Source organism: Podarcis pityusensis, assembly GCF_964106645.2.
Source record: "Podarcis pityusensis genome assembly, chromosome: 13".
NCBI classification, from domain to species: Eukaryota; Metazoa; Chordata; class Lepidosauria; order Squamata; family Lacertidae; genus Podarcis; species Podarcis pityusensis.
In genome coordinates, this window is record NC_138038.1 from 3581999 (window position 1) to 3596491 (window position 14493).

Sequence of the window (14493 nt, forward strand, 5' to 3'; positions counted from 1 at the left end):
AAGATTAAAACACACACACACACACACACACACACACACCAGAAGCAGAAAACCAGCTGGGGAGGTAGTTGGATGTCAAGTAAATTAAATGTATGCTAGAAGACAAGATTTAATTAAAACAATGCATTCTTTGTATCTGGCCTTCAGCATGGAAAATGTAGGGCAGGTACTTTTACCTGAAATGACATTTTCAGGGAGTCTGAAAAACTGAGACAAATACTAATGACGAGAGATGAAGTTCTAGCACTTACAGACAAATTAAAAATGAACAAATCATGAGGTCTGAGGGTTCTTAAATAACTCAAATCTGAATTTGCTAGTCTTCTAACAAAATGTGTAACTTGTCTGTAAGATTGCAGAAGGAACTAGGATATTACAGGCAGTTTAGTTTAATGTCTGCTCTGCATAAAGTGGGAGAAAGAATTGGTTGGTGTCTGAGGAGACACTGGAGAATTGTGCCTTTGAGGGTAAAGTCAAACTGTTGGAGAGTTAAAGCGCCTGCTGTGGTTGTAGAAACTGAAACAGGAGAGACATGTTTTGCTGCAGCTGGGGCAGAGGAAGGTGTCTGGTTGTGCTGCTGCAAGTGTACCATGATGTTTCTTCTCTCTGTGGTCATTCCTCCTCTCGTCACTGCTGTGGCTACATGACCTCACTGTCTCTAAGTGGTTGGGGTCTGCAAGGGATTCCCACACAATGGGGCTGATATTGCCAGTCTTGGTAATTTTGTATACCTGGGCTTCACCATAACCAGCAACCTCTCCACTGATGCTGACCTGGACAAGAGTATTGGCAAGGCAGCAATGACTCGCCTCTCCAAAAGGGTATTAGAAAATGTGGTGCTAATGGAAAAGGATTGTTAAAGACAGCTAGGCGTACAGAACAACTCATGCTGAAGAATCAACACGGCTTCTGGAAAGGTAAGTCTTGGAGTTCCTTAAACGTCAAAAAGCATGTAAATAGTGGCTATTTGCAGAGACTGCCAATGTGCTGTAATAAGTTTGAAAAACACTTTGCTGATAGAAATGCTTGCATGCCCTTTGACTCTATTAAAAGGAGGTCCAAGTTGGCAATTGCCCAATTTTGATGGAGGAGTTTCTTCTTGTTTGCCTGAAGATGTGGATAAGTTGCTTGGAGGAGCAATACCAACCACTTGCTAGTTGGATCTGTGTCTATCCTAAAAATTGACGGAGACAGGCCAATTGGGTGGTGGAAATTGTAAATGCTTCCTTGAAGGACAGCTGTGTCCTTGAACCTTTAAATGAAGCAGTGGTAAGACCTTTGTTTAAGAAATTGCAACTGGATCCCAGCTTCCTAGATATTTGGCAGCCTCCAATCTTTCTTTTCTGAGTAAGGTCACAGAGCAGGTAGTAAAAAAATTATTTCCACACTTTCTTGAATTAAGCTATTTATTTGGATCCTTTCTAATCTGGAAAGGGCAACTGTTGAGGGTGAAAAGATAGTTAGGAGCACGGAGACCTAGTCTATGAGGAACGCTGAGGATAAGTGATTAAGTGGCAATATGACAGCCGTATCCAGATATCTGAAGGATTAGCTCATAGAGGATAGACCAATTTATTTTCTAGTGCTCCAGAGAGTGGGATTTGAACTGATGGATTCAAAGGAAAGGAAAAAGTTATTTAGACTAAAAAGCATGAGCTGTAGAATTGGAAGGGACCACAATGGTCATCTAGTCCTCTTCATTGGAGGCTTTGAAGCAGAGGCTGGGCGTTCACCTACCTGAGACAATGCAGAAGTATTTCCTGCATAAGCAGGGAGTTGACTAGATGATCTCTGAGGTTCCTTTTAAGTTCTGCAAACCAGCTTATAAATTATGACCTTATTCTAAGGATTTAGAGGCTTAGTCAAATCTGGGAAGTTCAGTATCTGCATCGGAAGGGATGCATGCACTACAGAAACCTGTCTGCCAGCGTATCTGTATGTACCACAAATGGGGAAAAAGTATAACTGGTGAGGTAATGTGATAGCTTTTCGGAAAATGTCCGAGTTAGAGCCTTCCACTGACACAGTACGTGTAATCCTGAGAGCTAAAATACAAGCAAGTCAATGGCATCAAGACATTTGACAGCATCCCAAACTCACATCAGCTTCAGATCTTGGATGGAAGTGTTAGCGACAAATCTGAGCCTATTAATGTGCACTTTGATATGTTCTCCTGTGACTGTTTTGGACCTTTGCAAGTGTTCATGTGTGCACCAGAGATGTGTTCCACCATGTATCCGCAAGACAAGCAAACTGAACTGCAGTGAGAAGTGCAGATATAGCAGCAATCAGGACCTCTGTAACAGAAACAGTCTAAGCTATATTACCGTACTATTATCTCATGCTATACTGAATCGTTTACTGTTTATACTGGATTTATAGTGGAAATATAAAATTTAGCACTCAGCAATGCTGACTTTTCACATTGATTGGACCCAAACCTTTTCTTATACAACACTTTTCATTTAATATTATGCAACCCCTATTTGGTAAACTTTATGAAAATAAAGCATGGCATTTAACTGAATCACCCAAAACCACTTTGTTTCAAATGTTACCCCCCCCCCCGCTGCCGTCTCCAACGATGCGTGTTGCCCACCATCAAAATTCATAAGCTGCATGCTCCAACAGCAAGAAGACCTGGGAATCTGGGAAAGGGGATTTCCTATCACTGCCCTCTGCAGCCCTTCCCCTTTGCTACTGTCAGCCTCCTCTGCAGAAGAGATCAGGGAGCTAGCTGTGAACCAACTAACCTTGTGAGAAGACCCTACCCACTCTGAACTGAATTGACGGATAGCTTCCCAGCTTCTGCATGAAGCCAACAGTGTGACGCGGCAGCTAAAAAAGCCAATGCAATCCTGGGCTGCATCAATAGGAGTATAGCATCTAGATCAAGGGAAGTAATAGTGCCACTGTATTCTGCTCTGTCCAGACCTCACCTGGAGTACTGTGTCCAGTTCTGGGCACCACAGTTCAAGAAGGACACTGAGAAACTGGAACGGGTCCAGAGGAGGGCAACCAAAATGGTCAAAGGCCTGGAAACGATGCCTTATGAGGAATGGCTAAGGGAGCTGGGCATGTTTAGCCTGGAGAAGAGGAGGTTAAGGGGTGATATGATAGCCATGTTCAAATATATAAAAGGATGTCACATAGAGGAGGGAGAAAGGTTGTTTTCTGCTGCTCCAGAGAAGCGGACACGGAGCAATGGATCCAAACTACAAGAAAGAAGATTCCACCTAAACATTAGGAAGAACTTCCTGACAGTAAGAGCTGTTCGGCAGTGGAATTTGCTGCCAAGGAGTGTGGTGGAGTCTCCTTCTTTGGAGGTCTTTAAGCAGAGGCTTGACAACCATATGTCAGGAGTGCTCTGATGGTGTTTCCTGCTTGGCAGGGGGTTGGACTCGATGATTCTATGATTCTATGACCTCCAGTGAGGAAAAGTCTACTATCGTACTAGATTAGTTAATCAATGGAACCAATTTCCTGAAGGTGTGCTGGGCTCTTCCTGGAGGTCTTAAAGGACAGGATTGTTGTTCACATCTTGGGGATTCTCTAGCTTTAGATTCCTTGCACAGAGCCTGCAAGGCTCCTCCAATTCCATGATTAACCTGGAGACATGCAGTAAGAACGAGAACCAGCTTCAACTTGAAAAGTGAATGTCTGGTCCTCATGGTTGCAAAGGATATCCTGAAACTTGAAGGCTCTGTCTACCCTAATAATGTTCCACATACATGAGCAATACAGGTTCATGTGACCAATTTGGGGGTACCTGAGTAAGAAGAATATGTGACTCAGACAACACACTTCCCATAACTCAGAGCACGTTGAAAATGCTGGATAACAGTCTGTGCCAAGAAAAGAGAAGTCTGGTCCTGTAAAACTGAAGAGGTCCACAATGGGGGAAAGGTTTGAAAAAGGAAGGAAGAAGCAAAGAGAATGTGCTTATTTCTTTTATTGACTATGGGAAGCAGATTAACATAATGAGTGCTAATATGGGAGGCTGTGCATCTGTAGGTCATGAAAAGAAATGTTTTGGAAAACACGATTGCTTACCTGTAACTGCTGTTGTTCTTCAAGAGCGGCCCAAAATCATACATCAGGGTAACCAACCACATAGGCTACTTGGTGGAAAACCCTTCTAGAGCCATGTCACATTGGTCTGTGTCAGCGTTTGGCATCTGTGGCAGATCCTTATCAGTAGCGTGGGAGTCTCCTGTCTTTTCAGTGGTCCTTTACCAGAGCCAGGTGCCTGCCTTCTGAATGAACTAGGTTCCTTTACCCCATGCACTGTCCATCCTTTTGGGCGTAGGTGGCTCAAGAAAAGACATTTCAGCAGCCCGACGAGTGAGGAGTTTTGCATCCCTCCTGGAGAGTTTATCCTCCCTCTCGGAGAGACACCTTAAAAGAGGCTCTTGGTTGAGGATATGAGGCTTCTCTCTAAATACATCGCAACAACTTTTCTGGGGTTAAAAGACGGATCCAGCAAAGCACTGTCCAACCTCAGTCTGGAGCACTCTGCACCCCAAGAGTAAGAGGGCATTCCACTTCAATGTGGAATAATGAAGTAGGGGAGGTCTCTGGGCCATAACTCTTAGCATGGGCAATGCTGCAAGACATACAGAACTCCCCTTCTGCCAGAGCGACAAGGGAACCGAGTAAAATAAATGGTGAACTGTACGTGCCCTGCCATGAAAAGCAAAACAGTCCAGCTTCACCTCCGTGAAAGAGGCCAATGTCAAATGAAGCTCCTGCCATTATCAATCTGATGGTGTGTGACAGGCCTCTCTTTTTAGATATTATATATTTATATTTATATTTATATTTATATCTCCTCAAATATGATTGTATGTGGAAGGCCTCTCCACAACGCTAATTCTGCTTTAGAAGGGTTTTCCCCTGAAGGTAGCCAGTTTATTTGGACACTTTGTGTGCGCAAATTTGGTAAAGATCCAGTTCCAGAAACATATATTAGAAGGAAGCTTTGAGTGCTTTTATGTGGAACAATATTTTAAATGCAGGAAAAATAGGTCAGTATTAAAAGTAATATATTGTGACTACGTCTGATAACTGAACTAGGGTATCTGAGGCAGTACAATTTTCCGTCTTATTGGTATGGATGTTACAGCATAAAGTATTTTAAATGCAGCCGCTTTATCCTTTTGTTCTTGAGGAGGCAAAGCACTGAAAATGGTAACTCAGTGTCTAATCAATCCTTCTAGTCAACTTGTGAACATTTGGCTGGCATGTGTTTTATGGTATGATAATCGGCTGATACATGATCAGGAACCAACAGCACTCACAAAATTAGGAGAGTCTATGCTTCAAGTATATACATCAAATATTTATACCGTATTTACTCAAGTCTAATGCTCCATCGAATCTAATGCACACCTCAATGTTCAGAACCTTGAAACCAAGAAAAGCATTTGCTTGCAAATGTCAATGAGCCAACGAATCTAATGTGCACCTTAATTTCGCAATGCAATTTGGCCAAAAAAGGTGCACATTAGATTCAAGTAAATACGGTATACACCCCACATTTATAACTGCCAAAACCAACACAAGCTTAGGAGGAAATGTTAAACAGCTCTCAGATTTCATTGTGCCGGCTAAAACACCACAGGAAGAATCGCATTGCTAAAGCTTCTCTGCCATGTAATTATCCCCATTCACTTCAGTGGAAGGGACACCTGCCCCTCTGCCTATGGCAGGTGGTACATTTCCATGGGCAAACAAAGCCCAGGCCCATAAGAGATGGCTTGATGTTTTCTCTTTCTCTCAGCAGCACTGAATTATTTACCGATAACAGGCAGATTTAGGTCAATAATTCAGTGCTGCTGAGAAGAGAAATGGGCAGTGTAATCTTCTGAACTTGTTGGTATCTTTAATTTTACTCCAAGAACAAAATAGACCACATATTTAATGCCTTGAGCTCAGATTCAAAATTGATTGTTGAAAGCTGCCTTGAAGTGTCTATGGAACCACACCTGGTTATATATCTTAGGAAATTCAATAAAAATAATGATGACAGAAGAATCCTGCAATGTGCTGCTCAGTGAAGAGTACAATGTTACAAACAAGATTTTTGTCTGTCGCTCAGAAATGAATTTCACCTCCATTGAAGATCCTCTGAACTTGACCTGCCTAAAATACTTACCTTTAATCACTTTCAGTGATTAAAGGAAAGCTAATTGACTCAAAAATGTAATCAGATAACAATTCTACTGAGAACATGTTAAAATATTTACAGCACTTTTCAGGCTGTTTGTTCACCAGAATGGATTCCGTTGTTGTCATTTCTCACCTTCCCCCTCTTTTTTTCTCTTCTTCATCTTCTGCGTGGTGGATTCTTGAAGGAGATGATAAACTGCGATTTCTACAAACCAAAGGACTTTTGATACTGGAATGCTGTGTGTTTCTCTTTTCTGCAGCCACATTGCTGGCTACCTCCAGTCCTCTTATGTAAACTCCAGTATACCCATGATGATGCAGTTCACTGTGGTTACTCTCGTGTCGGGTCAACTCAAAGCTCTGTGTCTTCTTCATAATCTTCTTCAGCGGATGTCTCCTGTGGCGGGTGCTGGGGGTCTGGATTGGTTCTGAGCAGCAGGTGGAAATGTTGTCCAAATCCTCTGAAACACGGCTAGTCCTTTGAAGCCTACCCAAGAGTGGAGTAAGAGTTTGTGAAACCGAAGGTTTAACAGAAGAAGAAAATGGATCAGTGTTTTGAGCAGCACCTTCCTGATGTAAAAAAGAAGGCACACCCTCAGATGGGCTGCTACCTTGAAACGGACCGAGTGACTTACTGTCATGCACGTTATTGAGAGTGCTAGAACAAAAGCGGGAAGATTGGCTTTGTTCTGTTGCAGATTTGCTGCCCAGGTTATGGCCATCCCTCTGGCCAATCTCTCTGGACCCCTCTTCACTGGTACCTTTAATTGCTTCTGAAAAGACCTCTTCTAAGTGGTGCCTGGTCTGCTGGCATTTCAGCCATAAAATATTCCATTGCTTTAGTTCCTCCTTATTACCCAGAGCAATAATCACATCACTGACTTTCTGAAAGTTCTCGGCAGAAAACTTTGTAGCTTCTTGGTGGTAGCTTTGCAAAGACTGAACTGCTGGCTGAGAATACTTGGCTTCCACTGAAAGCTTTTCAAGAAACTCATTACAGTGAACCATCCACTTGGATGCCTGGATGATTAGTGGGAAAAGAGAGAAAGAAAGAAAATAGTTAAATGGAGGACATGGATTGATTGGCTGATTTTACTTATATGGAGCTTTCCCACAACAAACTGTGCCCATAATAAGCTGTTGAGGCTGGGCAGTTGCGTCCTTACTGGGGTTGTGGTCTAGCCCCCAAGATTCTAGACTGCAGAAACTGTACCCAGTCTCTCAAGAGTGAAGAAAATGTCTCTCTCTGCTGTGCATATCTATCCAAATCTACCCACCATATTCTGCAGCATGGTAGACTGTGAGCTCTGAGATATGAAGAGAGATCTGTAAGCAAAGCTGTTTTCATGGAAAGTCATAGAGCTAGAAGGGAGCCACGGGTCATCTATTCCACCCCCTGCAGTGCAAAGTCATACTGTAGAAGAGCAAAGAGCATGCAGACACTTCTGTGATCTACTACTGAACATAACATGTAGAGTGGTGTAAGATGAAATAAAAAGAAAATAGAAATATTCTTACTTTTTCATAAAAGTCATATAGCTTAAGCAGCTTCTCCAGTTCACATCTCCTCTTCTCGGTTTGAATTGTGATGTTACTCAGATACCTACTGAAAGCCTGAAATTCTTCTTCAGATTTTAATGAAGAATTCTCCTTTATGAGCTGTAGTCCTTTCTGGGAATATTGCTGTAACATAAAAAGAACAACTGGTCTTACCTGAAATGTACTTTCGGGAGTGGGGCGTCATATCCAACAGGATGGAATGGGTGTCCTGTTGCAAGACACTAGACAGGAGCAAAGACTTGTGGGAAGTAGGCTGGACTTCCTCAGTTTTCTGGATTTGCCAAACAGAAAGTACCAACATAGTCCCTAAAAAAAATACCTGGCTACTTCCCACTTCCTTGGCTTTGGAAATTTCTATAATAAAATCTCTAAATTGCTAAGTATCTGAAAGGCAAGGAAACACAACACAAGGAACTAGCACTCAAGGTAGGCTATACTCCCACCCAACAGTATATAGTAGAGCACCATAGGGTGGGGTCCATTGGATACAATGCCCCACTCCCAAAACTACACTTCAGGTAAGACCAATTGTTCTTTTTAGTTTGTGGGGCGTCGTATCCAATGGAATGGGACATACCACAGCTGAGACATCAATTCAGGCGGGTCCCATCTCTGCAATACATTGACTATAATACCTGTTGGAGCACTGTACGACCAAAGGCCGCGTCAGCTGAGGACAGCTGGTCCAATTTGATAATTCTAATCTGTGCATTATCTTACGTTTCAGGATGGGGGCACTAGCCTCTTGGAACAGTCTTACAGAAAAGGATTCGTCTTGAACAGAACCATCACTAATCATTGTCAACTTCTGCTTCTAGCAAAGAGGATGGAGCGAAGGAAAAGGAAACTCATCCTCAGCCTCTTTTTCCATGGAGTTGAAGGGGTTAGGGGAAGGGACTCTAATATCCCAAAGGTCTCTGTTTGCCACTCTGTGAACCAGGAGAAAAGGCAAGCAAAAGCCACACACTCCATTTGCCACACTGTGGGGGCGGGGGACAGAAGCTACACACACTCTCCTTGTCACAGCTGCCGACCAGGAGGATGAGGACAAGGGGCAGGCACTCCGTTGCCACCAAAGCTAACCAGGAAGCAGTCAGTCAGGGCTCAATTTCAAAGGCAAATAGCAGCAGTCAGGCAGGGACATATTAGGAACACTCACTCTGTTGTGATCCCAGAAAAATGGCGGCAGCCGCTGAAGCTGCTGAGAGAAAGAAAAAGAGTGTGCCGACAAAGGGCCACCTGAAAGCAGGAACGGCCTTTGGCACTGCAGCAAGGGCACTGGTTCTGGAAATAAATTCAATATAAACAACTAAGGAATAAAAGAAGGGTGGCAAATAAGTGGAACAACCAAACATAAAGAGCAACGGAAAGGGTTTTGTGTGTGTGCGCGCGTAAAAACAACAACAATGCGTAGACAAAGAACTATAAAACTAAAATGACAATAAGGGAAATCTAAAGAAAAAAAGAGGGTTCAGAAACTAGTAAAAACCGTAGCTGTGTCAGGAGAGCTAGGAGGAACGTACTGGCTGCGTCTAGACAGGAAAAACTGAGGGAGTTCAGCCTACTTCCCACAGGTCTTTGCTCCTGTCTAGTGTCTCGCGAGAGGGTGAACACCCATTCCATTCCATTGGATACGACACCCCACAAACTAAAACACCAAGTTGTAAATTTTCTTTCTTCTTTACCAAATACTTTCTATTACACAAGAAAAGAAGGATTTGGGGTTTCAAAAGGTATTTGTTAGCCGATGCGCAAACCATGGTGATTGTGAATCACACACCCTTGGTATTGTTGGTCATATCAAGTTTTCCAGAGTTTCAATGGCTGCAGCAAATAGCCAAAAGCCCCATCATGGTTATGGGCCTGGCTGTCACATGTTTTAAGCTACATGCATAAAGTTTAAGAAAGCAAAGCACTTACCATCGCCTTTTCACTGAAAACCAGGAACTGTTCCTGTTTCCTTTTCACATTTTCAACTGAAAGGTGTTCTTGATCCAAAGGCCCAATATATTGTTCTCTCTCATTTTCAAACCAGACTTTTATCTGTAATGAATACAAGGCTTTATATCTAGAAGTAACGAACAGTTCATTTAGCAAAAATGTGCATCTTCATCAAAATAATGTGGGTCTAAAAAACCCTTATTTTAAAGCAAACTGCTCTAATGTTTTAGAATGTATGGTGCTGTTTAGTTGCAACCGTGGCCCGAAACCACTTTAATTTATATGCGTGTGCACGTGTGTGCATGCACACATACCCCCAGCCTCCTGCACTCCTTTTCCTTCACATGTTTCAACATGCATGGCCAGTGGTATAAAGGGACCACTGAGAAAGTTCTCCTGAGGGCCAAACCATGCATGTTACTAAAAGCATGAGACAGCTCCCTCCCCACCCAATAACTTTTAAGGCAAAGACTTGATGTGACATCACCACAAAGGAAAGTGTGGCCTCTTTTGGCCTGTGGAGGGCCACATTCACACAGGGGTAATCTTTCAGTAGGAGGGGGCATATTGCCTGCTGGTGGTGGGCAATTCTGGATTAATTAATTCCCAATAAAGTAGCTCTACTGGGTTTGATGGGGAAGGGCTGCAGCTCACTAGCAGAACATCTCTTTTCTTGCAGAAGGTCCCAGCGTCAATCCCTGGCTTCTCCAGGTGGGGCGAGCCACTTGTTAGAGTAGATCAGGCATCCCCAACCTTCGACCCTCCAGATGTTTTGGACTACAATTCCCATCATCCCTGACCACTGGTCCTGTTAGCTAGGGATCATGGGAGTTGTAGGCCAAAACATCTGGAGGGCTGCAGGTTGGGGGTGCCTGGTGTACATAATAGTTTGCAGGAAGGACCAATAGTCTGAATCGGCATAAATCAGCTTCCTGTGCTCCTAAATATAAAGAGATATTCATTTTACTACAACAAATTGATGGAGCTACCATTCTGGAGAGCATGTGAAAGAAATTCCTTTTTGACTATCAATTTGATCTCAGGCATTTGAAATGTAACAATTTTTTCTTTAACCGGAGGAAACAAACAAAAAAAATGTTTTGTTTACATGTCACAGTAAACCATGGATGGGGAACCTCAGGTCCAGGGGCCAAATGTGTCCCTCCAGGTCTCTGTATGTGGCTCTTGGGACTTTCCCCAGGCTACTACCCTACTCCTCAGCCACACCCTTACTGGTCCTGCTCTGCCCCCTCCTTGTGTGTTTCTGCCTGGCAGGGATGTGTCCTCGAGCTCTGGTGATGCCTCTGGCTTGTCTGGATGGGGAATAGAGAGGAATGTGAAAGCGTGGGAGAAATTCACCTACTGTACAAAGGTGAAATTCACTGTAATCCCTGACTTGGCATTACATTTCAATCAGGAATTGTGGTTTGTTTCACTAACAACAAACCATAGTCTGTAGACTATGTCTCACAGCAAACTTACTTAAGTAAATGTTACTGAGAGATATGGCATGGTCTCAGTCACACATTTAAGTATCAAACTAGATGAGACAGCAGAAAATCTGTGATTGGATCTCCCAGCTGTTGTTTTTAAAGCTGAAAAGCAACTTTACTGACCTGTTCACAGCCTTCTTCAAATTTTCTCATTGCCAAGAGATTCTCTAGTTGTTGCAGACATTTATTAGACAATAGAACCAGCCTATGAACTTCCTCATCTACTCGATTATACAGCTTCGTAATAGTCTCCATGGCATCTCTGTTGGAGAGAGGAAGAAACCAAGAGTTGGTTAACTAAATAGCAAATAACTACTGAAGCTACTAGAAATTAAAAGTGCTTACCTGATCCGTTTCAAAAAGCAGTGACAAACTTCAGGTTCTGCTGGCCAAAAATGACAGAGGCAATAATCCTACATAATAATCTCTGCCCCATTACATTATGTATCATTGGTATGTTTTTTAAATTAAAGGCTGTGGTTCAGAAAAATGTGTAGCGAGTTTCACTTACAGAATGGAGTTTTGGAATGTTCCCTCTAACTTTGAGTTACCCAATTCAGATTACAGAACAAGCTGTTTTTGAGCTTCACGGAGTAGTTTAGGTCAGTGTTTCCCAACCTTGGGCCTCCAGCTGTTTTCGAACTACAATTCCCATCATCCCTGACCACTGGTCTTGCTAGCTGAGGATTCTATGAGTTGGAGGCCCAAGGTTGGGAAATGCTGGTTTAGGTTATTAGCAGTGGCAGAGAGCCTGCACTTTGAAATGAATGCACCAAAAGCTGAACTTTGCATGCCTATAGGATATGTGGGCTTTGCCTTGGTGCTGGCAAAACACTATACAGTATTTAACTGTCACCTTGGACGGCATTTTCTCCTGTCTCTTTCTAAAACACAACGTGATCATTGGTTCCTTTGCGACACCTATGGTGACATTTTCATTTGTTCCAACATCCAGATTTTTTTTTAAGCATTATTTTCCAGCTGGCGCCATAATGACAGAGTGCTTAACAATGCATAATGCAGTAATATTGGCATATGAAGTACCTACCTATAATCTTCTGTGTTACAGAACTCTTCCTTTCTAAGCCTTGCAAGGACTGTCCCACCCTCAAGCCTTAAGGTGACCAACAGTTTATCTTCCAGAACAAGTTTCATCATCGTCTTGTGTTTATTCATTAAGTCATCCACCTCCTAAAAAAAATAATGAAAGCCTGTTTGCTTTGCAAGTCATTCTGCAGCGAATATACCTGAAAATGCAGCACTCTCTTATTGAAGAACTCAGACCCAGCATTGGCAACCAGCCATTCTGGAAACCACCCACAGCAGCATTATAGTTTTTTCCTTATAAGAACGTGGTGACACTGGTGGAAAAGCACCAGACTGGACAATTCTTCAGAAGCCTCTCTCTGCCTGTCCTGCCACCCAGTAAGCTCATGGGGCAGGCCCTGCTTGAGAGTCATCTGGAGGCACCCTGCAGAGAGCCCCAGACGGCCTCTTGCCCTGGGCCCCCCTAAACATGGTCCAGCCATGCATTTCCATGACCTGATGGATGCAGCAAACAGCAATGCAAATATTGTGATCCTCTTATTAGGGGTTGAAGGACGGAGAAAGAGGGAAAGAGGGAGAGGCAAGATTGGAACCCGGAGACTCCTATCAATAAGCTCTGTTTACTCCTCCCAGCAAGCAGTGTTTCAAACTCAGTTAAGTACTGCTGGTGCTACATTTAAAAACACTGAACAAGACCAATACTCACTTGTGCAGTACTTGGCGTCTGGATATTGCTGAGTGAACATAAAGAGTATTGCAAGAAAACAAGGGCCTCTTTGCAGTTTGTAATAAATGGCTCAAGTTTCTGGAAGTACAGGTACAATAAATGGTTAAAACGGAACAGAAAATAGCATTTTTTACAGTTATTTGATAGTACTGATGAGCTGTGCTTGTGATAGGATGTGTCCACATGCACAAAATTGCAACATGAGGTATATTATTAAGAGTCCATGGAAATAATAAGCTATAGATTTCATTAAATTTCAGTGTACTCTCTTTCCAAACTGGTTCAGCAATAATGTCCACCAATGTTGAGAGTTAGTATTGCCTCCTTAGCTTGCACCATGTGTTTCTTAGGACACACAAACAACAAGTCATAAACAGGTTGGTTGTTTTTAATTCAGGTCATATCTAGTGACCTGAATTAAACATTTGTCCTGTCCACATTTTTCTAATAACCAGGATCCAGATGCTCAGAAAGGCTGCTTACTTGACTATGAGAGGATCTTATAGGAGTTTAAATTGGTTACCCAGCATACTGGGGCATTAAAGCAGAGGGGCAGTGGGCTTGGGGAAACCCAGCCAGTTGTCTCAAGACCTAAAACACATCTGGGTCAGAAGAAATGTTGTTGGGGGAGAGTTTCAGCATGATGTGTCCACTGCAAATCACCCTCCACCCCACTTTAGAGCTGTGTGGTACAATCAGTATTTGAAGGCATGTGTCATACCACCATAAATCTTGTCTCAATATGAATTACATTTATAGAGTTCAACACCTTTACAAATCCCTAAGGCACTGTGGTGAAAAAACTATAGCTGATCTGATAAGGGTTTTTCCCCACTGTGGTGGTCATGACAGCCCACTCAATCTGCACATTCTTTTTTCTAGATCCTTTTTTTTTAAAGGAAGATTCACTGGCTTAGTTCAGACATCACAGCAAGCCATGGCTTGCAGCATGCGTAATTCACAATGCAAGCCATAGTTTGAATTTCCAAAATACTATAAACAAACCATGATTTAGAGCAGTCTGCTTTTGTTTTTCATCTCTATTGTGCAAACAGCCTCTGGAAATGGAGAAATGGCTGTAATTGTGGTTTGTCATTTCCAAACAACATGCCAAATCCTAGGTAAGACTTCTCAGCCACAATCTGAGATGATCCCTGAATTGACCTAAGAATGTTTACCTGGATCATTCTTGATTCCGGTAAATATTATTAACAACTAACTTTTATGACAAACTAAATGTTAACCAAGGCAATCAAAAATTGTTTCAGAAAGCACCATTAAAAAGAGTTCCAAACCTTAACTCACCCTTCGAAAGCATATCCAGTCATTATGACTATAAGGGAATGTTCCATCAAACTCTGCTGTCAGTTGGGTACAGTCAATGAATCTATGCAAAGCCTTGAGCGATGTGAGAACTTCACACTGTCAAACAAAGTTAACACCTATATAAAATTTGTAGACACCAAACTTTTGAATGAGATTTGCATTGTGTCAAACAAAAGAAAACCAAGTCCCAGAATGTTTGCTGGATGCCTAGCAATGCACCTTTCAGAT

General features: G+C 42.6%; 1 protein-coding gene across 4 annotated transcripts in view; it reads right to left on the minus strand.

The window, feature by feature from the left end:
* PLEKHG4B (pleckstrin homology and RhoGEF domain containing G4B) overlaps positions 1-14493 on the minus strand; it is a 79267-nt gene that overhangs the window by 26596 nt on the left and 38178 nt on the right. For all 4 annotated transcript variants that reach the window (XR_013978542.1, XM_080976462.1, XM_080976461.1 and 1 more), the window contains exons 8-14: positions 14245-14361; positions 12919-13017; positions 12214-12356; positions 11289-11427; positions 9652-9774; positions 7690-7854; positions 6305-7191 (exon numbers count right to left, since the gene is read on the minus strand). Coding sequence is in view for 3 of the 4 variants with exons in the window: in XM_080976462.1 (XP_080832588.1) it covers positions 6305-7191; positions 7690-7854; positions 9652-9774; positions 11289-11427; positions 12214-12356; positions 12919-13017; positions 14245-14361 (1673 nt within the window). In the remaining variant the exon portion in view is untranslated. The remainder of the gene's footprint in view (positions 1-6304; positions 7192-7689; positions 7855-9651; positions 9775-11288; positions 11428-12213; positions 12357-12918; positions 13018-14244; positions 14362-14493) is intronic.